Source organism: Polypterus senegalus, chromosome 2 (genome assembly GCF_016835505.1).
Source record: "Polypterus senegalus isolate Bchr_013 chromosome 2, ASM1683550v1, whole genome shotgun sequence".
Taxonomy (NCBI): Eukaryota; Metazoa; Chordata; class Cladistia; order Polypteriformes; family Polypteridae; genus Polypterus; species Polypterus senegalus.
The window spans coordinates 303,859,061-303,884,446 of NC_053155.1; the positions used below are offsets into that span (position 1 = coordinate 303,859,061).

General features: G+C 41.1%; 1 protein-coding gene across 7 annotated transcripts in view; it reads left to right on the forward strand.

The window, feature by feature from the left end:
- The window catches only part of robo1 (roundabout, axon guidance receptor, homolog 1 (Drosophila)), a 1,363,953-nt gene that overhangs the window by 1,231,179 nt on the left and 107,388 nt on the right, over window positions 1–25,386 (forward strand). For all 7 annotated transcript variants that reach the window (XM_039745862.1, XM_039745859.1, XM_039745860.1 and 4 more), the window contains 5 exons: window positions 4,265–4,389; window positions 6,904–7,075; window positions 18,055–18,260; window positions 24,101–24,182; window positions 24,312–24,480. In XM_039745862.1, coding sequence (XP_039601796.1) covers window positions 4,265–4,389; window positions 6,904–7,075; window positions 18,055–18,260; window positions 24,101–24,182; window positions 24,312–24,480 — 754 coding nt within the window. The remainder of the gene's footprint in view (window positions 1–4,264; window positions 4,390–6,903; window positions 7,076–18,054; window positions 18,261–24,100; window positions 24,183–24,311; window positions 24,481–25,386) is intronic.

Genomic DNA, 25,386 nt, shown 5'->3' on the forward strand with positions numbered 1-25,386 from the left:
CATGGACAGATGGTTCAAATTTCCCCTTCATTTCCATATAAATTTTGTTTGTCCATGTCCTTGCCTATGCAAATGTGGAAAGTAGCGGTCACACTGTTATTTAAATTCAGTGCCCCCAACCCTCCCCAATCCCTGCACCTCCCTAATTGGGTTGAGTTTGCTTAAGTGGTTATCATTTACAGAGTTGCAAATGATGCCAGATTGGGAATAAAATGTTAAGGAGGCCGCAAGGGTGTGCCTTATTTTAAAAGTATCAATGTGTGAATGAGACTTCTTGGAGTGGGATAACCTTAAGTCATCTGTTCTGTGGACACATTGTTAGTTCTAATGAGAGGCCTATAGATGAAGAGCCCCCAGAAATGAGGTCATACTCATCCACTGCTTAGATTTTTAGAAAAACACACACAATATTTTTAACTGACCCATTTAATAAACAAAGATGTTGCATTGCCACCGTCACCCCAACCCATTCTCATTTACTGTTTTACCTTCTAAAAAAATAATAATATAGGATTATAAAAGCCTCCACTTCCAAATGTGAGGACATTGTCTGCACTTATTAGACACTTTATAATGTGAGTGTCAGGGTGGATGGACTGGCATCCCAACTGGGATTAAGGATAATATTCTGAGACGCCATAATGGAAGGAAGTCATAACCCATTCAGGTGGAACCTCAATTCCTATCCCAGTCAAGATGAATGAATAATGAATGGACTACAGGAGGCTGGATATTATGACCAATTCACCCCCCAGTGCGAGAGGTGGCAGGTTCCCTGCTTGGACACCCACAGGGGACACTCATAGGGTCCTTTGGTGCCACCAAAGGAGCATTGTGAGAAGGTTCATGCGGCTTCCATGAGGCCCGTGGTGCAATACCATTTCAGGTCCCAAATAAAAGATGCTGCTCTCTGAGTCGGGAGGGAATGGATGACATAAATAATTCATATAAAACTGGTGAAAGTTAAAAGCGGTTGTAAAATCACTATTCCATTAATACCGTGCGGAAATTGGGCTTCTCTTTCTTTTCCAGCCCAGAACATCTTCCACTCTCCGTGTCCCCAGCTCATTCTGCTTAAGTCTTGCAGCCTGCGGAGACACCAGCAACAGCGGTCACATCCTCTGGTTATCACTGTGCCTCTGTCTGCATCTGCCGCGACACTCTGAGCCAGACCTTACATCCTCCTCACGCCGTTCTACTGGATCCCTAAGAGGGCTCCTCTTTGTCACCCACTCCTTTTTTGTGCTCCTAGTACTCCATTTTTGGGTGGAGTGTTCCTTCCCATTTTCAGATCTGTTGCTTGTTTCTTTGTTTATTGTGCTGTTCTCTTGTGGTTGAGTGAAGGAACTTCAAGTCAGAGACTGTAAAATGCTGTCTGCCAACCTGGTTGTTCCCGTTTTTATTCCAAACAAACTAATAATTTTATACAATACTTACTTAGACAATAATTAGGGCTTCTATGCACGCAAACAGCAAAAGGCTTTCTAAGCTAGAATGCCATCAGACTAAGTGTCTGGAAGGAACTCCATGCTGTGTTAGGTTTGATGCAAGACTGAGCACCTCCACCGGACAGGAGTGGGATTTATACCTCGGGGACTGGAGGGGGCCTTCACTGGGTGCCTTCACTGTGCTGTGGAGGGAGCAAGCAAGGAGAATGTTAATGCCAGTGCCCCCTCTCGACCCATACTTCTGATGAACCCGGAGAGTGGTCCTCAGATGCGCATGCAATACACTCTGTATATCCAAGAGACTGCAGTGTGTAAGAGTCCAAAAAAGGCATCTGTTATTGAGACGCCAGGACCACCATGCCTGGCGCCAACAATCAAAGTTTGGTCAGAGGACAATTAAACCTCTTGAGTGATCTGAATGCTAATTAGATTAAGTTGCAACCCCCTGATTGGCTATTTGGAGGAGCAGTGTGCTTGTATTAAAGAGCAGCTGTACATAGTAAATTGAGCATATTTATGTATTTTAAAATTACAGTCCCCAACAAGTTCCACAACTGTCTCAAGGTCAAATAGTAAGCCAACGTTAGAAATTTAAATGTTAAAAACTGAACTGAACCATAATATTTAATTTATAGTGAAAACCATTTGAGAAATTGTCTACAAAAATAACCAATTAATAAATATATATTGTAATGGACAGCAGTCATGTTGGGATGTGTTTTTGTACCTTACCTGCCCAGGGGGCCAGTAGGATGAATAAACAGAGGGAGATAATTTGGCAGGGCTACATGCTTCCCCGAAATGCTAGCTGGCTGCCTCCCTGGGTGATGCTACCTGTTACCCACAGGGCATGCTGGGAACTGGAGTCCCATAGGGCAGTCTTGTCGGATTCCATGGGTGCCACCAGGGGGTGCAGCAGAAGTACGTGATCTCTACCTTCTAGAACTTCCCTTTGACTCAGAAGTGCTTCCAAAGGGCTATGCCCTAGCAATGGAAGTACCCCCGGGTTTACGTTAAAAGGAGCACCTCAGACTAATCCAGATGACAAAGCTCATCTGGGAAGAGTGGAGGAATAGAAGCAGGGATTGGAAATGTGATGGTGTTTATTAAGAAGTCTTTGTGAAAGTAATTATCTTCTTATATAATACGCTACCGTGGCTGTCCGTTTGTCTGTCCAGGATTTTAAATCACCTGTAGCTCACAAACCGTTTGACCCATTGATGTGAAATTTGGTACACATATACTACATGACGTCTACTGTCCGCTTTTGGGCTGATAATTGACCTCCAAGGTTATTCCTCTTTTGATTTTTATTTTATTTTATTGTAGAATGAACTCTCGGCAGCAGGCATACAGGCGCCGTTCTCATTCCCTACCACCTTCGCCATCACTTCCCCTACCTCTTGATATCTTACATCATTCTTGAGGCAGTTTGAAGACTTAAGTGCCAGCTTAAGTGAAAAATTAAAGAAAATGTAATTGCAACACAAACACTGACTTAATCAGTTTTAACACAAAAATACGTCGACAGAAGAAGAGAAGAAGCAGGCCGCTAGGGTGGAGAAAAGAAGAGCTGCTCAGGAAGCAGCAAGCATATCAACCTCTGAGCAAACGAAGGCTAAACGTAAAGAGAAAGAGGATGAAAACTAGGAATGTCAAGTCAAGTGTATTCACTGCAAATTATTGTGCAGTGTGTCATTATGGGTTATTAATAATCCTTGTATTTGCACCGGGGACTTGTGTTTGGGGTTTGGGGTACTGCAATGCCCCCTACTGGTCACAATGTGTGTAAAGATAATGAAGTGTTAAATGACAAAAAAAAGTTCAGTTTTGCTCATTGTTATATAAACAGACTTAAATGAGAGACTAGTTATTTGTCTAAGCACAAGCTATGTAAGATTAATGCTTGGCAGCCTTTCTGGAAAATAATGTTTTTATTTATTATGTGTCTCGTCTGACTGCTGATGTTTTAAGGATACTATTAAAAAAAGCAGACCCAGTGAAAATTCAGGCCAAAAGCTCTTTAAAATGACTGTGTTTAGTAAGTTAAGAGTTAGTGCTGCACTTCTAACAAGATCCTTTTCTGCTTGACTTGCTGTATATCGTTGCTCTCTTCTTTTTTTTTGAAATGTGTAAACTGTAGGGGTTATATTCAAATGATTTGCTAGCTTATAAACTGTGCTTTATAATTGAATGGAATATGGCAGTTGGCAAAGTGGCATATGGATAGTTTGCATGAAAGCCATAAATATGCTAATATACTGGCAATTAATATGCATGTGCAGTGTGCAAAATGACGTCCACCATGTTGAAGAGAGTAACCGGCCACCTTAGAGCTGTCACTTTAGTGCTACGGCGGGATGGTGACGAGGTTTACAGTTGCAAGGATGAGAAGCTCTGTGGAGCACACTTGATCTGATGTTAATTTAGAACATGCAGAATTTGGTGACATGTGCTCTGTCCAAAAAACGTGTTTCGTTTCTGTTCTTCATTCCCGTGGATTTTTATGACTGCAATACACTAGGGAGCATTTTAGCACTAAAAAAAAAGGCTTACATGTCATTTTTGCCATTTTTTTACATGTTTTTGTTGCACCCACCTTGCTAATTCTTCCTTGACTTGATTTGTGCCTACTGTAAAGCTTCTTTCTCACGGTCGTAGTTTTAGACATCAGCTGCTCTTCCAGGCGTCGAAACGTTACAAAGCACCAAAGCTAATGATAGTGCCTACTAGAAGGTTGGATGTCATACAGAAACGTTTTTGACAAGCTCGTGTGCCCAAGCTGACTTTTTTCTTTTCCTCTGTTCTTTCTAAAGCTCCCCCACAATTTGTGGTTCGACCTCGAAATCAGGTTGTCGCCGTGGGGAGGACGGTAACGTTTCAATGCGAAGCGACAGGAAATCCACAGCCTGCTATTTTTTGGCAAAGAGAGGGCAGTCAGGTAAGAAGAAAGGTTGAACTTTTTGAAATATTACAAAAATAAATAAATAAATATACATCTGTGTGATTACATGCTTGCTTGCTGTAAATGGTGATAATGGGATAAAAAAGATGGATGTTTGTTCACTCTGAATCTCCTCTCATTGTGCATTCTTTTTAAGATGAGAACCATTCAATTGTATTTTGTTTGGTACACTTCCCTTTTTAAAAAAACTGGGGGAGATGTGCAGAAAATTACCAGTCTTGGATTTAATAAACCACCAAGCAATTATACACAGGGCAGATTAATAAACAGGCTGCCCTACTCTGCGGCCTGGGGCTGACTGTAGGCCCCCCTCCCCAATTCACTGTTCATTTTGGTAGGCATTTGCTTTACAGATTTTATTCAAGTGGTAATAAAAATCTAATTCAGACATTTAACACACTGTTAATAGCAAAGTCAAATGCTCTTTTTTTTGCATAATATGTTTGAGAAAAAAGTAAAACTAATAAAATGTTTTTATTAAACTGGTTCGCCTTGTTAAAATGACCTCCTATATTATAAGGTGTAAGCATCCCCAACACTTAGTAATACAGTGCCTTGTAAAAGTATTCATCCTCCTCTGTGTTTGTCTTGTTTTGTCACATTAAAACTTAATTTTATTTGTATTTTATGTGGTGGACTTAATAATATAGTCCAAATTGTTGAAGTGGAGTGAAAATAAATACCTTGTGTGTATACTGTATATACAGTTATATATATTGTGATGCCGAGGCGCATACATCCACCCCGACACAGACAGGCAGGACACTAATTCTAGTCCACACAGCACACAATTTATTTACAGTCGGGGAGTGCTCTTCTCTGCTCCCCACAGCACAACATCTCCTTCAGTCCTCCCTACAGGCTTTGTCCTCTTCCTCCCGACTCTAGTCGATGACTTCTGGTGACTGGCCCCTTTTTATAGGGCACCAGGAAGGACTCCATTTGCCCAACGAGCTTCTTCCGGCAGTACTTCCGGGTGTGGTGGAAGTGTTGCCAAAGAGGGCCATAAAAACATCCATGCATCCCCTGGCGGAGGCTACGGGATCCAGGGTAGATCAGGGTTGGGTTATTAAAAAAAATAAATTCTAAACTTTGAATTTCCCAGAGCACCATTAAAACAAATGGAAAGAATATGGCACTACTACAAACCTGACAAGAGAAGGACACCCACCAAAACTCACAGAGCTGGAAAGCAGGGCCTTAATCAGAGATGAAATAAAGACACCAAGGATAACACTGAAGGTGCTGCAGAGATCCACAGTAGACATGGGAGTATCGGCCCATGGGACCACTTAAAGCTGTACACTCCACAGAGTGGGGCCTTTTGAAAGATCCATCCATCCATCCTCTTCCGCTTATCCGGGGTCGGGTCGCGGGGGCAGCTTAAGCAGAGAGGCCCAGACTTCCCTCTTCCCGGAAACTTCTTCCAGCTCTTCCAGGAGAATCCCAGGGCGTTCCCAGGCCAGCCGGGAGACATAGTCCCTCCAGCATGTCCTGGGTCTTCCCCGGGGCCTTGTGGCCGGAAAAATGCCATTGCTTAAAGAAAAAAATATAACATGAACATGTTTGGAGTGTGTCCAACAGCATGTGGCAGACTCTCCAAACATATGGAAGGAGCTTCTCTGGTCAGATGAGACTAAAATGTAACTTTTTGGCCATCATGGGAAACGTCATATGTGGCGCAAACACAACACTTCCCATCACCCTGAGAACACCATTCCCACAGTGAAGCATGGAGGTGGCAGCATCAGCGCTGTGGGGACAGGAAAACTGGTCAGGACTGAAGGAAGGATGGATGGCACTACATACAGCGTAATTCTCGAGGAAAACCTATTTCAGTCTTCCAAAGATTTGAGACTGGAATGAGGGTTCACCTTCTAGCAGGACAATGAATGGCCCTAAACATTCTACTAAAGCGACACTGGAGCGCTTTAAAGGGAAACATTGAAATGCCTTGGAATGGCCGACTCAAAGCTCAAACCTCAATCCATTGGGGAATCTGTGGCCTGACTTGAAGATTTCTGGACACCAATGCAACCCATCAAACTTGAAGGAGTTGGAGCTTTTTGACCTTGAGGAATGGGTGGGATGTGCTAGGCTAATAGAGACATTCACCAGGAGACTTGTCAGTTGGAATGGCAGCAAAAATGGGCTCTAGAAAGTATTGACATTGATGAGTGAATACTTATTCCCACTTACCATTTCTGTTTTTTTTTGTGTTAATTATTAGTTAGGTCACAATTAAAAACAATTTGCACCTTCAATGGCAGGCATGTTTTGTAAATCAAATGGCGCAACCCCCCCAAAATTTTAAGTCCAGTTTTTAATGCAACAAAACAGGACAAACACCGAAGGGGGTGAACACTTTCGCTTGGTGCTGTATGCACACACATATATTACTGTACTTTAAAATGTATCCATTGTCTAAGTTAAATTATTTTTCTTGTATGAAATAATGTTAATATATAGCTTCTTCTCTCTCGTTTGCAGAATCTTCTCTTTTCATACCAACCCCCTCAACCCTCCAGTCGAGTTTCCGTCTCCCAGACAGGAGATCTCACCATCATCAATGCAGAGAGATCTGACGTTGGCTATTACAGCTGCCAGGCACTTAATATTGCTGGGAGTGTTATCACCAAAGCTCTCCTGGAGGTTACAGATGGTAACTCAAACATTTATTTTTATAATTCTCTACTATAGAAAAATAATTAAAATGGAAGCCTATAGCTTGATATTAAATGTATTTTTTACAATGCAAGTAGATAGATAGATAGATAGATATGAAGGAAAGGCACTATATGATAGATAGATAGATAGATAGATAGATAGATAGATACTTTATTAATCTCAAGGGGAAATTCACATACTCCAGCAGCAGCATACTGATAAAGAACAATATTAAATTAAAGAGTGAAAACAATGAAAGTATAACAGACAGGCAATAATTTTGTATAATATTAACGTTTAACCCCAAACCAACCCCCCCAATAGGGTGGAATTGAAGAATCGCATAGTGTGGGGTCTCTTTAGTCTGTCAGTGGGACAGCAGTCTGTCGCTGAAGCTGCTCCTCTGTCTGGAGATGATCCTGATCAGTGGATGCAGTAGATTCTCCATGATTGACAGGAGCCTGCTCAGTTCCCATCGCTTTGCCACGGATGTCAAACTGTCCAGCTCTGTGCCTACAATAGAGCCTGCTTTCCTCACCAATTTGTCCAGGTGTGAGGTGTCCCTCTTCTTTTTTCTACCTTCCCAGCACACCACCGCGTAGAAGAGGGCACTTGCCACAACCGTCTGATAGAACATCTGCAGCATCTTATTGCAGATATTGAAGGATGCCAGCCTTCTAAGGAAGTATAGTCGGCTCTGACTTTTCTTACACAGACCATCAGTATTGGCAGTCCAGTCCAATTTATCATCCAGCTGCACACCCAGGTATTTATAGGTCTGCACCCTCTGCACAGAGTCACCTCTGATGATCAAGGGGTCCAGGAGGGGCCTGGTCCTCCTAAAATCCACCACCAGTTCCTTGGTTTTGCTGGTGTTCAGGTGTAGGTGGTTTGAGTCACACCATTTAACAAAGACCTTGATTAGGTTCCTATACTCCTCCTCCTGCCCACTCCTGATGCAGCCCACAATAGCAGTGTCATCAGCGAATTTTTGCATGTGGCAGAACTCCGAGTTGTATTGGAAGTCCGATGTATATAGGCTGAACAGGACCGGAGAAAGTACAGTCCCCTGCAGCGCTCCTGTGTTGCTGACCACCATGTCAGACCTGCAGTTCCCGAGACGCACATACTGAGGTCTGTCTTTAAGATTGTCCACGAACTACTAAAGCTTATTAGTTCAGGTTCTCTTTGTTACATGTCTGAGTAAATCAAAGCATCCTTAATAAATTGGAGCTTCATACTAAATCCATTAATATATGCATTTTAAAACATAAGGGATAATATTTTATTGAGGTCAACAGAAGTACTCAGGTGAGAGATCTCCCTGGGAGGATTCATAAGCTCCAAGCGAGAGCAGGGGTGGATTCATTACATTAGAACATTAGAAGTCATTGTCATTGTCATTGTTCATGCTGGAATAAATGGCATACAGTGCCCTCTATAATGTTTGGGACAAAGACACATTTATTTGATTTTTCCCCTCTGCTTCCTTCACAGTTTAAAATTACAAACTGAATACTTCAGACATGATTAAAGTGTATATTGCAGACTTTCATTTAAGGGTATTTGCATACATTTCGGTCACACCATGTAGAAATGACCAAACCTTTTCTACATGGTCCCCCCATTTCAGGGAACCCTAATATTTGGAAAATCGCACTGGTAGGTATATTAATAATATACCTTTGTATGTTCTTCCATATAGAAAGATTCTATATAAAATAAAACTCAGGTTTTTCTTGTTCATCTATAATTAAATAAAGCTACTTTGGTCCAGGTAGCTTTACTTGATTAGAAGTTAAGCATAATGTGGATCAATGTTAAGAAAGTCCATTTAAACTGTTTGATACGTATTTATGAGTAAAATTACTTTTAGAAATTCAACCTAAACATATAAAAGAGAAAGCATTTAGTCTAAAAAGAATCACAATTTCCTTGCTCGGTAATGCTTTTTCAGAGGAGGGCATTGCCATTTATATAACTGACCTTCCCTTTCATTAGATCTTACAGTCGCCAGAGCCCATTATCCAGCTTTTAATGCCTGATGAATCACAGCATAATGCTTAATCGTTGCCTTCGTTAAAAATGGAAGCGCTTTTGAACAAAATTTCCAAGCAGATCCCTTTTAAAATCCCAGAAAATTGGTAAAACATTCTAGGGTGCTTGACACCGCATCCTACAGTTTAGTAAAAACTATGAAGAAGTCTATTATGTGGTCACGTATTTGTCTTTGACGTCCTCCATATGGGCTTCAACACACTATTAGAGCAGTGGAAAAGATTACTAAAAAAAATTATTGGCTTTCTGTTTAAGGAACTGATTAAAATTTAATGAGCTTCTGAAATGCTGGAAGTTTCTCTCTTTTCTTCTGTAACACTTGATTGAGCCACAATAAAGTTAGAAAACAGCCTGATATACATATGTAGAACAGGAGCATATCCATTTTCTGGGTGGCTGGCACTTGTGTTTATTCCATGTTGTCCTTCTGTTAAGTTTTATAAGGGCTGAGGCAACATTTATTATAGCAGTAATTCATCTATTCATTTTCTACACCTGCCAAGTCTACGGCTGGGGTGCTGAGGCCAAGCCTAAGCTGTGTATTTCTGTTTCAAATGTGGATCCCTCAAAAAAAACCGCTTAGTGTGGTTATTGTCCAAGTGGTAGAAAAGCAAAACACTGCCTTTGATACAGTAGCTCAAGCAGTCATGATAATTGTGAGTTACCAATCTATGCAACCTGCACATCTTTGGAATACGGAATAATAACTCTAATCCCCGAAGATGATTCCCATAGACACAGTGGAGAACGTTTTAGAACATTAGAACAATAGAGACGAGAACAGGCCATTCAGCCCAACAAAGCTCTCCCATCCTATCCTCTTAATTCTTCTAAAATAACATCAAGCTGAGTTTTGAAACTCCCTAAAATCCTCCTGTCTACCACATTACTTGGCCACTTATTCCATGTGTCTGTGGATCTTCATTTGTGCAGAATTTACCCCTAACAGGTTTCCAAATGTATCCAGTTGTTAAACTCGTTTTTAAAGTCAAAGTCTCGATTCACTGGACTAATTCCCTTCAAAATTTTAAACAATTCAGTCATGTCACCTCTTAATCTCCTTTTACTTAAACTGTAAAGGCTCAGCTCTTTTAATCTTTCCTCATAACTTATCCCCTGTAGCTCTGGAATTAGCCTCATTGCTCTTCTCTGGACTTTTTCCAGTGCTGCTATGTCCTTTTTCTAGTCTCAACACCAAAACTGCACTCAGTACTCCAGAGGAGAGCTCACCAGTGGGTTATAAAGCTTGAGCAGAACCTCCTTGGACTTGTACTCAGTGCCACATCCAGATACTGTGAGCAGACACCAGACAGATAGTATGCCAGGCATAGATTCAAATCCAGCCCAAAGAAGCTTTCAGGCAGCACCATAATGCACTATACTGTTGATTGTCCAAATATATTTTGCCATTTTAAACAAGAAATGTGTTAAGTTACTATTTTGGTCTGTCTGTTTTCTGGCCTCCCAGTCAAGCCCAGGCCAAAATCATGACATGAGCTTGTCCTCCTGTGGGCCGACCACCTGCTGGAGGAATATTGGACAGGTGCAATGTGACCTGGGCTGCAGTCAGAGGCAGAGGCCTTGGTGGACTGAAGCCCAGACACATAAACGGACTCTTGGGATGTGGAATGTCACCTCTTTTTTTGGGGGGTAAGGAGCTGGAGTTGGTTGGCGTGGTAAGCATTACCAACTAGATATAGTTGAGCTTATGTCCACCCACTAGCTTGGTTCTGTAACCAAACCTCTCGAAAGACGGTGGACTCTCCTTTACTCTGGAGTAATGTTGGAGTGCACCTCTTATTGAGGCCCTGCCTGGTCAATGTCATGTTGGAGTTTTTCCCAGAGAATGAGTGGGCTGCAGGTCATGTAGGGGAGATATGCATATGGGCTATGTGCATACATGTACTAAGCCTTCTTGGAGTTCATAGAGGGAATCCTGGAAAGGGACAAGCTGGGGACTACATAGTTCTGCTGGGTGACCACGTGAGCAATGATGGAGATACCTGCAGAGGTGTAATTGAGAGAAACAGCTTCAATAATCTAAACCCCAGAGGTATTTTGTTATTGGACAAACCCCAACAGCCCAGTCTCAAATATGCAGTAGAAAATTAATAAATGAATAGTTTCTGTCCATTAAAATACAAAGTCAATTAGGAACTGTGGAAGAAGCTGTACTGGCCACCCCTTTGGGTGTCCTGTTCTCCCTTTTATTTTGAGGGAAATAAGCACAGGCAGGAGGAAGCGTCAATCAATCTTTATTTTCTAAATCCTGCAGGAGGTAACACTCATTAAACATATCATCAACGCAATGAAAGAAAGTGTGTTACAAAGAGGAGTTTGTGCTGCATCCTTTTATACATTCCAAATTCAGATCTTCATCACCATTCCATAACATAAGCTTTAATACCATTGGTTACACCCAGTTGCTAATAGGACATGGCAGAGCTGAGATACCTTAAAAGGTCATTATCATCTGGTCCACTTGGCCGGATGGCCACTCGTCAGTTTCGTCAACCAGAGAAAGGTTTGTGACCCCAAGGTGTTAAATTACACTGGCCTTTTAAGCTTCTGAACGCCCATACAGTTTTGAGCTTATCCTTCACAGACCAGTCGACCACAAGTTCCCTGTTCCACTCTTATTGTGACTTGTCAGCTGCAGACAAGCCAAGTAGCCTACGTGTCAAAGCAAGCACGCCTTGAAAGAAAAGCACTTTTAACTTTATTTTCTTTTAATTGTTGAAGCCTTGCTGTTAACTGTAACAATAAAACACAATTAAGCCCTTTTCTTACTTAGTTCAAACTTCTTTGTTATAGCTTTTGAGCATAACCTCAGAAGAGTAGAGACTCGGCATAAACCCAGTAAGTAATGTAGCTGGTTTTTCTTGTCTTGTCAGCACACCTACATTACACATCTGGGGTTCAAATTCATCTTCTACAGAACCACAACCAAATTATTGTGGTAAATTAATTTGGTTGAAACTTGGTTTATTCACAATGGGCAGCTGGGATACACTGGCCAGTGGTGAAAGCTACCTGGAAGAACATCAGCTCAGAGAAATAGAATAGCAGACTTGCTCAAATCCCCCAGAGCACATACTGCCATAGACACTCCACTATTAGATTATAATATTGCAATGAAGGTTCACTTACGTGAACTGCTCTTCAAAAAATATACTTTATAGAAGAATGCTTTATTGCCATAACAGCAGCTACATGAAATTTAATTTGATAATGCTCATACAAATACAAACAATTCAGTGTAAGCGCCACAGCAATCATCATTCCTCAACAGTTCATTAGCAACCGATTTAACACAAAGACTCTTAGGCATACTTATAGAATTAGTGGAGAAAATGGTAAAGGTCAAGAAGTTATGTTAATGCATATCGATGCTAGTGGGTAAGTACTGCTGTGAAATCTTGTAGAATGTTATTACAATTAGCCTCAAAAAGTACAAAATGTGCAATAAGGAATTTCTGTTTGTTGGATTTTTTCAAGTGATTAAGGCACTGTGTCAAAATATATGGCCACCTTTTATCAAACCTGCCACACTGGACAGCACGTTTTTTTTTTTTTTACATTTTGTGTTCTGAAAAAGTTTTGGTCATTTTAAAAGATGGCTTCAAGCTGAATACAAACATAATTTCAGATTGACTTTTTCATCTTTTTATTTTGGAATTTATTCACTTTTATTGTATTTAGTGTGTTTAATCACTTAATGATGCTGACACATGGTATTAGTTCAGTTGAGCGAAACATCTGTTGCTGTCAATTCTCGTTTCTGCTCGGCATCTGATGCTTCTCGTTTCAGTGTCCGACAATTGTCACGTTAGAATAATCTAGACGAGAACACGCCACTCAGCCCAACAAAGCTCGCCAGTCCTGTCCCCTTAATTCTTCCAAAATAACACCAATTCAAGTTTTGAAAGTTCCTAACGTCCTTCTGACTCCCACACTATTTACTCATTTATTCAATGTTTGCGTGGTGTGCCCTTAATAGTTTTCCAACTGTGTCCCTGTGTTCTTGATGAACTAATTTTAAAGTCACCATGTTGATCCATTGCACTAATTCCCTTCATAATTTTAAACACTGGAGTCAGGTCTCCTCTTAATCTTCTTTGCTTAAACTGAGAAGGCTCAGCTCTTTTAATCTTTCCTCATAACTCATTCCCTGTAGCCCTGGAATCAGCCTAGTTACTATTCTCTGGACATTTTCTAGCTCTGCTATGTCCTTTTTGTAGCCTGGAGACCAAAACTGCACACAGGACTCCAGATGAGGCCTCACCAGTGTGTTATAAATCTTCAGAAGAACCTCCTGTGACTTGTACTCCACACATCAAGGTGCTATATAACCCAACATTCTGTTAACCTTCTTAATGGCTTCTGAACATTGTCTGGAAGTCGATAGCTTAGAGTCCACTACGACTCCCAAATCATTTTCATAAGGTGTACTCTCAATTCTCATACCTCCCATTATGTATTCAAACCTAATACTTGAGTTCCTCCATGTAATACTGCATACCACTTGTCCTAATGCCACTTTTCCACCATTGCAATGCGCTGGTGAAACCTTTCACCATGTTCATCTCGGATGTCTTCCCTGCTAATCTTGGTTCAGTCCAAGTGTGAAGGTATAAAATGAATCTTTTATTCTGTGATTAATTAGATGTTCCAGCTATAGGTGATAACAATAGGAAGTTTTATGGCTTTGAATGACGGAAGGATGTTGTCACCCAGCCAGTTTGGTGCCCTGTTGTTGATACAAAAACTTTTAGCAACATCCTGGGCTGAAGGGCATTAGGGGTCCATGGCAGTGCTATTTTTTAAAAATAAATATGGCTCATGCTCCTTAGGTATGGGTAAATGCAGTAGTGAAGCAATGGAGTGTTTAATGAAGAAATTGGCTAATTGCGTTCTGGCAGTTGTGAAGACACTCAAAGGCTCAAACCTGTAGTCCTGGCTGTGTGGGGCACCAGTGCTACCCTCGCTTTCTCTAGTCCTTCCATTTAATTTTTTTATTAATCTGTTCCACTAAAAACTGTTATGCTTAAAATTTCTTGTGTGAGCTGTTAGCAAAAATTGTAAAGAAAGTCAAATTATTGCAAGGTGAAGTTAGTGGATCGCCAGTTATGATGCTCACAAAAGGAGCTCAATGGAGTATTTTATACGGCCTTACTTTTAGACCAATATTTTGAATCCTTTGATGTGCAGTCCTGGGTGAACTTCCCAGCTGTCCACATGTCTACTGTATAGTTCACTCAATTGCCTATTGTACTGAAGAACATTCCTGTCATGGAGCCAAGCATTAAAAGATGACATCCCACATCATTTAATTCCAAATGAGTGATTGTTAATTATTTGTGCAGCAGATTATCCCCACCGTCAATTAAACGAAAAGAAGCCATCGTCTTGTTCTAATGCGGATTGATAAATGGCCTCCCTATCATAGACTCAATCACCACTAACAAATTATAGATTAAAATAAAAAGACAAAAAGAATTTAGGCTGCCCTCGGTGATCCAGGTGTGTAATCTTATAACAGGTGCTGCAGGTGTCCTTCAACTTCTCGGCTACTTTCATTATGAGAATACTGCTGAAGACCTTCATTTCTTTACCTGCATTGTAAAAATGTAATTTCTTTGTTTAACTCTTTTACTCCATATGCAGCTTGTTATCTTAATGCAGATTTGATTATATTCTTTGTTTAATTATTCATTCTATTTCTTCCATTTGTCAAGTCTATGAAAGTTCTAATCATATCTTTTGTTTTCAAGTTATTTCGTGTTTTATCCTGATAAATACCATTGGCTGCTAAATTGTTAACTTGTGAGATTAATTGTAACCTTGTGAGCATTTTTGTGGCAATAATAATAATAATAAAATTATGTATTTATATATATATATATATATATATATATAGTACCTTTCCTATGTTGAAAGCTCTTCACAAATATTCAAAGACAAACAATAGGAGTAAAAACAGTAACATTAGATCCAAACTAATATCAAATATTAAACTCCAAAGAATAGATAAATACATGAAGGTTAAAGTTATGAATGAGATTAAGACACAACAGGAAAAAAAGAGGAAAGTCTTGAACAAATAACTCAATTTGTGTATTCTTAAATGTAGGAACATAAATGTAGATGTTATTATGTAAAATGTAGAAATGTAGATGTTTCGGGCATCTGATGCAGATTCGTCCTGGATGCCTCCCTTTAAAAGTTTTATGGGAACAGCCAACTAAGAGGAGACCCCAGTTAAGACTTGGGGTCCCACAGTATGAGTTGCCAAGCGTGGCTGGGCAAAGGGATGTATGGACCTCACTACTAAGACTGTTACGCCAATGACCCAGCTTCGGATAAGGATTGGAAAATGAATGAATGAATGTTACAATCACCCACAATGACAATAGGGGACTACATATATCTGCAATAGGATTAAACCGTACCTCATCGTCACTTTCAGAGCCAGAAGGACATCAAACCTAGAAGGACATTGGCCATTCGATGGCTACTCATTTGATGTTCTGTTCATACCTGATAATCCCATCTAGACCCCTGGCCCTACCTGAGCTGATCCTCTAGATGTAAGCTCTTCAAGTTTTTATTTATTTTCCATTTAGGCTTGATATGTTGAAGTAGGTGAGCCATACGTTAAGCATGGCAATTAGATCGCAGAGGCTCATTGCACACAGTTCCACCTCTGGAGTTAATTTTTAATATACAGTACATTATTCTTGTGATCATAAACCCTGGGTGGAATAGCATACTGCACAGTTAACAGTTCTGATGACCTCCCAAGCACAGCCTGGTGACTTCATGATCCCCTGTTAAAATACTGCGGCATTTGTCGTTGTCAACTCCAGGGGGCTCCACCGAGACCCCAAACCCCACACACTTCCATACCAAATAAACATCCTTTATTTAGAAATACCTTTGTCAAAGTCCACACCACATTCTTCAATTCACAGTAGCTCCTTTTACTCCTCTGGGTGAGCTTCGCCCTCTGCCTTCTGACTCTGACTCACCTGGATAAGGTCAAGCAGCATCTTTATGTTGGATCCTTTGGTACTTCTATAGCACTGAATGGAGGAAGCATTTCTGGGTTATGTGAGTTCTATTCCATGCAGATTCCTTTGGCGGCATCCATGGACTACGAATCCCATTAACCTTGTCGATGTCGATACTGGTCCACGCCAGTGCAGCATTGCCATCTTTTGTACTGGGGAAGAAGCTGCTCTTGACAGACAGTCTCCCCAAGGCCATCCATTTATCTTTCACCCTAATAATAATAATAATAATCGAGTACCAACCTAGCAAGGTTATACCGCCTCTCAAAAAAAAAGCAAAAAGAAAACTTTGCTCTGTGATCTTTCGTACTGTTGGTTGATTTGTTGTTATATTAAGTTTAATTTCTTTATCGATTGAAATCTGTGTTTGAAAGTTTATTAGTTACTAGCTGTGTAAGCCTGTGCTGTAAAAAGCCCGGGCTCATAGAAACCATGGATTCCGTCACTTCAATCAATCAGTCGCATCAGTTGTGCATTAGCGGCTAAGCGAGGTTCTCTTTCTTCAAAGGTTTTGTTTCACCTCGCTTGTGTATTAGCGGCTAAGTGTGTTTCTCGGTTTCACTTTGGCGATAGAGTCGCTTTCTTTGAGCTTCATGCTGTAGCCTCACACTTCTGGACTAGACAGACAGACAGACACGCACACTTCCGCGCGTAGACGTTTATATGTAAGATTACATCTTTTCACTTGTGTCAATCAACTTTTTGTTACCAATCCCATTACACTTGCTAAATAAACAGGCCCCAGCCTAATGTTACTTGATTATGTTTACCTCTTTTGTAAGTCACTTTCGATAACAGCGTCTACCAAGCAAATAAATGTAAATGTCGTCATTCCATTACAGGGAGGGATTCTGGTCCATTCAACATGGCACTTAGCAGTATATTAATTTTTTTCCCATCTGATCACTTCCTATTGAATAAACGTGTTAAAGAGAATTTCATCACAAAAGTGTTTCAGCTTTGTGGCAATCCCATCCATTCATACTTCATACCTACAGGAAATGGGGGGACCGTGCAGAAAAAGTGTTGTCATTTCTACATGCTGTGACTGAAATGTATGCAAATCCCTTTAAATGAAAGTATACCGTGTGCACTTTAATCACAAGTCTGAATTATTTGATTTGTAATTGAGTGAATCAAGGAAAATCAAGGAAAAATTTGTCTTTATCCCAGACATTATGGAAGACCCTGTATAATTAGTAGAAATGTAGCGTGATACAATATCCTAACTGAAGGAATCCACAGGTGAGAGCAGACATTGTGCCACAGCACAAATATATGGTGCTGTTGAGGCTTCAATCCAAAAGTTACGATTTTAGTTAAATAAAAAATTCAAAGCAATATCCATTGATGGAAAACTAGGAAATAATACTCTTTATAATGAAAACAGTAAGAGAAAGTGAGAAACACTGAAAAAGTGTAAAAAGTTTTACGCAGAGAAGTGTGTGACATGTACTTCATAAAGTAAACTTTGATTATCTGGTTCATTGCTACTAAATGCAGGCTGTTTTTTGGCATATTATTTTATTTCCTGTGTTAATGTAGTATTTATTGCAGTAAGAGTAATACAAATGTATCCATAAAGTATTTGTGCAGCTACTTGCTGGATGCTTCTGGACCTTTCACACTTTTCACTAAAAATCATAAATTTGCTTGTGTCATAAAAACTGTCTGACTAAAATAAAGGTGTGACTTTAAATCTGTTTTAATTTAATTAGCTGATCTTTTTTTTTTCTTACTCAGCTACTTCTGCAGAATGCTTAGGAAATTGCTGTCAGTTGTAAAAATATGATTTTGTTTTTTTTTTTTAGTTTAACAGTTTTCTCTCATTTTCTTCTGGCAGTAGTTTCAGACAGACCTCCTCCTGTTATTAAGCAGGGCCCTCTGAACCAGACAGTGGCGGTGGATGGCACAGTGGTCCTCAGCTGTTTGGCTACTGGCAACCCCACTCCAACCATCTTGTGGCGGAAGGACGGGGTGCTTGTGTCCGCCCATGACTCCCGAATCAAGCATCAGGAATCGGGGGGTCTTCAAATCCGCTATGCCAAGGTAGGTTTTACTGGTCACCCCATACACTTGTCATTCTTTATTCATGATTGTCATTGCAAGGGGTCACTTTGAGGAGCGTGAGACATCATTCTGGAAGCAAAAGAATAGCTGGTGACCCCTTTTTGGTCTCCATCCTACTAGACTGCAATTTTATTCCCCCTCAGCAATGCCTGTAGCAGCATCTCAGGAAGGTTTACCTTTTTTTGCGAAGATTGAACTGCTCTTATTGATACTCTACGGTATTGTATATCCCCACAAAGGGTATCAGCAGAACTGAGGATCCTTCAATCTACCGTTGGTCCCTCTTTGACTATCCTGTGTTCTCCACACTTCCATTTTCCCCTCCGTTGTGTGTTAAGACCTCATGGCTTCTGATCAACCTCACAAGACGAGTCATGACATAAACACATAACTGGTGCTTTCCTTCATGAGAACATTAGGACAGTTTGGATTAGAAAAGGTCATTCAGTCCACCAAAGCTTTCCAATCCTATTCACTTAATTCTTTCCAAAAATAACGTTGTGTCAATATCTGAGGGTCCCTGAAGGACCATAACTGCCCTGAGACATCTGGAATTTTCAACCTCTATTTTAAAAGTTTGTCCCCAAGATATCAAGTAAGGAGGCAAAAAGATGAAGTGGACTGTGACAGGAAAATCCAAGAGTCCTTTCTTTCTTTCTTTCTTTCTTGCACATTTTAGATCCTTCAATTGGCAGCCAATACCGCATACACTTCAGAACAGGTCATCCACCTGAAGCTAAGTGCGTTCTTGCCTGGCCAATACTTGGATAGGAGACCATCTTGGAAAACCATGGGTTGCTTCTGGAAGAGGTGTTGGTGGGGCCAACAAGGGGTGCTTACCCTGTGGTCTCTGTGTGGATCCCAATTCCCCAGTGCAGTGATGAGGACAATGTGCTGCACAAATGGCACCATCCGTCAGATGAGATGTAAAATCGAAGTCCTGACTCTCTGGGGTCATAAAAGATCCCTGGGCATTCATCGTAAAGAGTAGGGTGTATCCTGATGTCCAGGCCAAACTGCCCACCATGGCCTAGTCATTCTGGCACCCCTAATCTTCCCCTGTCTCTGATTGACTAACTCTCTCTTACCCCTTCACCATCTAAACAGCTAATGTGTGGTGAGCCTACTGGTCCAAAAATGGCTACGTCACATCATCCAGGTGGATGTTACACGTTAGTGGTGATTGAATTGGCTCCCCACTCACTAGATAAAGCACTATGCATAGCAAGAAAATATAAATGTATAAAATATAAATGGTATATAAATGTAAAGAATTATTATTAATTGGCTCTGATACACAGGGCAGAGGGCTACACGATAGGTGGTCATGAGTTAATCGTATCGCGAGGATTATATAAATTTAGGCTACTACTGAAATGAGAAGTTGTGTAGTGTTGATGGTGGTCTGATAAGATCCCCTGGAACCGAAACAGAAAGGAAGGGGAGAGTTTTTATTTACCAAGTAGGGAAATTCATTTACATTTTCATATTTTAGCACGATAATGCTGGTATTAAAATACATGTGTACATCTTTCAGGCCTCTCGTACTGTAAAACAACTCCACAGAAGTAGCATGAGGTCCTACACACTGACTCAGATTATTTCGATTCCAGTGCACTACACGTGCCAAAACAGCCCTGCTGAGTACTAAGCACACACTTTAAATATAAAGCAGGTCAGCAGTCTTACTGACAACATCCCAGAAAGCCATGTTGTAATTCACAGAAGCAGTATCACAAACTACTGGATGTTTGGTCATCCTGTGCTTAGATTTAATTTAAGGTATTGTGTTTGAAGCTATCTAGTTTCAGAGAGCGTTCCAGAAGAGAAGGATACATCATATATTACATATTACAGGACTCTCAACCGTGTACGGTTCACATTTTCTAAATCGCTTTTTCTGCCCCATCATTTGTCTGTGTCTCCCGCCTTCAGCCTGTTTTCATGATATACAATAGCTCTTGTTTGGGTTATACTAGAGGCGAAGACACATCATAACTCACACCTTAAAACATCTACCGTTTTGTCAGCAGGGAACCTGTAAGTGAATATTTTTTTTTTACACCATGCTACCCAATTGAAGATACCAAAAATATCACATGACAGTCGGGGAGCCTAAGAGCATTTAAAAATTTGGAGTGTGAATGGGTGAACAATTGTAAGGAGAGTCCCAAAAGTGTTGGGGTGCCAGCAGGGTTGCCCTTTTCAATTCTGAAATAATAATCATTCAAAAATCAGTGCTTGAGTACACAAAATAGAAATCATATAAAGCAGCCTCCCTGGCTTCGTTGAAGGGTTTGGCTCTTGTGAGCAGGTCAGTCATAGGAAGCTCCATCCTTTCATCAAGTCCGAGTCCAAACGAAACGCCGGCATTAGGAGGCTTTTTGATTTTTATAGCCCTACAGCTGGAAAGGGGTGGAGTTACATTCCCTCAAGGGGCTTCTTCTTGCTGACAAAAGATAAGGCTGTTAGTGACAGCACCATCTCTCACCCCAACGGGATATTGCATACCTGTGATGATTCAGGATGGTGTGCCTCTGACGCGCCTGCGTGACAGGAGGTGTTAGTTATTGCGAAGGACATTCAAAAAGTTTCTGAACTTTCTTTTAACTCTGTTTATTAAGAATTTCAAAAACAAATTACAGTAAAACCTTGGATTGCGAGTAACTTAGTTTGCGAGTGTTTTGCAAGACGAGCTACAATTTGTAATAAATTTGAACTTGATAAACGAGCGAGGTCTTGCAATACAAGTAGTACGCTTTGTCTGCCGAGTATCACATGATCTCAACATGATCTGACAGCAGGATTCTGGGTAAGCATCTTTCTTGCTCGGTCTCAGTCAGCGTGCCTCACTCATATATAGTCAACATCCATATGAGCGTATACTGTTTACTATCGCATGATGACCACCTGTGTGTGTTGTAACGTGTGAATCCATTTCTTTAGCAAAACCAGCTTTTTTCAGCTTGAAACAGGAACAGCATTGTTATTTATTGTAGCGGGATCTGCCGCTCTCCAATACACAGACACAGCAATCAGGCAGGGCCGTGACCGGGTTAGTGGCCAAGTAATACCGTGCCCTTGCATTTATAATGTTCCTTGCATCACCCATTATAGCACAACCGCAGTCTTTTTGGATTTGCTTTTACGGCGAGCTGCTACAGCGCTGGGAGTCTGCGGTTGCTTCGAGATGCTTTTCCACGTGTCATCCCATTGGAGGGGGGAATCCCAAAACAGTTTAGAAACCTTATAGTGCATAAAGCATTTTTTTTATTTTGTGTCCAAGTGTAGTGACTCTTCAGGCAAAAGCAACTGTCATTGGATAGGTTTCCTTGTTAAAGTCGCAAAAAAAGCAAAAGATTCCAGTGAGCCAACAGATAGCAGGGATTCCGATAGTCAGAGTGAAAGTCGTCCTACATGATAACCCTCCTCCTGCTCCCCTCTCTCGTCTCCCTCACTCCAGCCACCATTCTTTTCAAAGAATCGAGGCACCACTGTACATCACTTTTCTACATTGTCACCTTCCTTCGCGATGCTGTTTTCCCAGTCACATGACACTCTCAGACACGGCCAATTACTACTGCTCCCGCCTTCACCATATCCAAAGAAAATATAAAAGTGCTGAAACTTTTTGAACATCCCTAATATATCCTTTAACTTTTCTCTCTTGTCTCATTTAACACATATTATAAGTCATATTTGCGTAAATTTCAGTAATTTTGCATTTTGATTACTGCTTTCTGTAGTCTAGAAAGCAGCTGTTAGAGTGCGTAGGTTGTAGACAGTACAGGATGTGTTAGTCATCCTGCCATTGCTTTGGAATTTTAAATTAGACCAAGGCGTAATGTTATTAGGGCGAAAGTTTAAAATAATTGTACTGTGGCTGGATGTGTATAAAGTACCTTGTGATGGCATATGGCACATAAATACATTTTACAAAGTAAACTTTTTGGTTAGATGGTTTCACTTTGGCCTGATGTACATGGGTGTATAGAGTTTGTGAGTTTGCCCTGTGGTAGACGCCGCCATGTCCAGGGGTGGTTTCTGCCTGCTTCCTTTGTGGGTTCATTTGTGGGTAAGTGGTGCTGACTGACAAAGGTTTACCAAAGTATTCCTAAGCCCATGTCACAATATCCTTTTCAGATGCATGATGGGTTTTAAGAGAATGATGTCTGAGTGATCGGAGATCACACACTTTCAGGAGTGGTTTTTGGTTTTGTCCTTTTCTCGATGAGATTTGCCCAAATTCCTTGAATCTTTTAGTTATATTGGGTGAATGCCCAGAAATCCTACCCATTTGTCTTTGCAGAATGTTGTTCTCAAAGTGAACATTGCTACCTGCCTCCCCATTCTTTCTAGGCAGCCTCACTACTTAAAAGGGCAACTCTGTTCCTGTTTTCCTAGTCTAAGGGCAAATACTACCTTCTATTGACCTGGAGGTCTGAAAGCCTTCCTCCAGACCATCATGGCCTAACTATTTTACTAACAGGAGGGTCTAGAGGGTCTTGACAATGGCAAGGTTGCCTGCTTTCTAGCGTCCTGTAGGTTCTCCCACACCATACTTAACATCGCTCCCTATTACTTGGGTGCCCCTTCCATTACCACTTTGGGTAAGGGTATCTCTTACATGCCTAACATCTCCCTGGTGGAGTCCTGGCATCAGCATTAGTCGGATGACCTTCATCATCTTTAACAGTGTATGCTCCTCTCTTCTTCCCATAGTCTTTCTGTATACTTTCTCTGCCTGCAATCCCCCTGTTTCCACAGATCACAGATGTTTGCCTTGGCACATTTATCCATGTGGATCTTATTTTGCAGTTTTTATTTTCTTCCATTAGTGGAAATTTATCCTTATTTAATTCACATATTTCGCTTTTAATAAAATACATTTTCATCACTCAGAATGTCAAGTGACAAAGCCCAGGTGTCATGATTGACCCCTTGATGTTAAACTGTTGACTCTTCAGTATATTTCATTAGTTATATCATGCTTTTGACATTGAAATTGACACCTCTTCTATGCGGTGGTGTGCTGGGGAGGCAGCATAAAGAAGAGTGACGCCTCACGTCTGGACAAACTGGTGAGGTAGGCAGGGTGTATTGTAGGCTTGGAGCTGGACAGTTTGACATCCATGACAGAGCGACTGGCACTGAGCAGGCTCCTGTCAATCACGGAGAATCCACTGCATCCACTGAACAGGATCATCTCCAGACAGAGGAGCAGCTTCAGCGACAGACTGCTGTCACCATCCTGCTCTACTGACAGACTGAGGAGAATGTTCCTCTCCCACACTATGTGACTCTTCAATTCCACCCGAGGGGTAAACGTTAATATTATAGAAAATTATTGTCTATCTGTTATACTTTCATTGTTATCACTCTTTAATTTAATATTGTTCTTTATCAGTATGCTGCTGCTGGAGTATGTGAATTTTCCCTTGGGATTAATAAAGTATCTATCTATCTATCTATCTATCTATCTATCTATCTATCTATCTATCTATCTATCTATCTATCTATCTATCTTGTATGATAGGACAGAAAATCGTGTGCTACTCACCCAAAGTGAATCAAAGGAATGGTCTGAAGTCAGTTCATAAAAAATAATGTCCCTTCGCCTGTGAAATCCAGCCACTTGCTGTTTTGCTGGGAGTGATAACATGATTACTAAAACAGGAGCAGGCCTGCTTCTGAATGGCAATAAAGATGGACGCTGTGCTTATCCATATTCATGGGTTATAGATGGAGCTGTAATTGCTTTTCCAGCCCACTGAGATTCCGACCATTTCCAAATGTTTGTGTTTCTCTTTGCTTCTCAGTTGGGTGACACAGGAATATACACCTGCATCGCCTCCACACCAAGCGGGGAAGCTACATGGAAAGCCCACCTTGAAGTCCAAGGTAAATCGATCAGGGATTCTCTGCATGGGGAACATGTGAGACAGAATGAAATAAAAAATCAGCTGCTGCAATGAAAAACTGTCACTCACTTTTTATTCTTTTTCTCTCTTTTTTTTAAATCTGGTAAAGAATTTGGAGTCCCAGTGCAGCCAGCAAGACCTACAGATCCAAATTTAATACCAAGTGCCCCTTCAAAGCCTGAAGTCACTGATGTCAGTCGCAGCTCAGTAACATTATCCTGGCAGCCTAACTTAAATTCAGGTGCAACTCCAACATCCTACATTATCGAGGCTTTCAGGTAAGATTGCATACAATTTTATTTAACTAATGATATTTTCAGGTGGTCTCTCTGGTCATGGAGTTAGGCTCCATGCAGATTTAGGTTCTTTATTGAATTGTAAAATCCAGCAAACTGAAGACAAATCCTGCACAGGAGCAAAATTTAGAAAGCCATAGAATGGTGTTTCCCAACCTTTTTTCTGTCGTTGCACAGTTTATGTAACCAAAAACATTCCAAGGCACACCACTATCTTGCTAAACACAAACATCTCAGAAGGGATGAAACTACCAAAGAAGACAGTAATAAAGCAGCTCCAAGATCACAGCACTTCGACATTTACGACAGACATGGCACTTAGTGAGATCTTTGATGGCATCTCCCAGCTACATCACCCCTTTTCCCGCCCTTGTCTGCCTCAGTGACAACTCATACACCCATAATCCACCAGCCCTGTGAGGCTCGGTGGCAACCACACACCCAGGTTGATCAATTCTCGCAGATGGCAGACGCATCCGAAGTGCTTTAAGTGCTGTGTCTGCAACATAACAATCACAGAGCTGCTTTTTTGCCAGCTTCTCGAGGTAGTCGTTTTCTACTCAAACAGGTCTCGAACCAACAGCGGAGCTTGACTCTCTCAGGTTCAGACCCAAGTGTGCTACACTATTATTTCCACGGCACACCTGAGTATCTCTCATGGTGCACCACTGGTTGAATAATTAGGGCAGCATAGGGGGTGCAATGCTTCGAGCTGCCACATTATACCTCCAGCATCCAAAGTTCAAATTCTAGGTCAGCAACTGTCCCCATTCAGGTAGAATAGGCATGAGTACCAGTATGCAATAAGCACAAGTCCCGACACAATAAAGCACTCTTTTCTTTCTCCTCTCTTGGTCACTGCTTCCTCCACTTCTCCCAGCGGGCTTC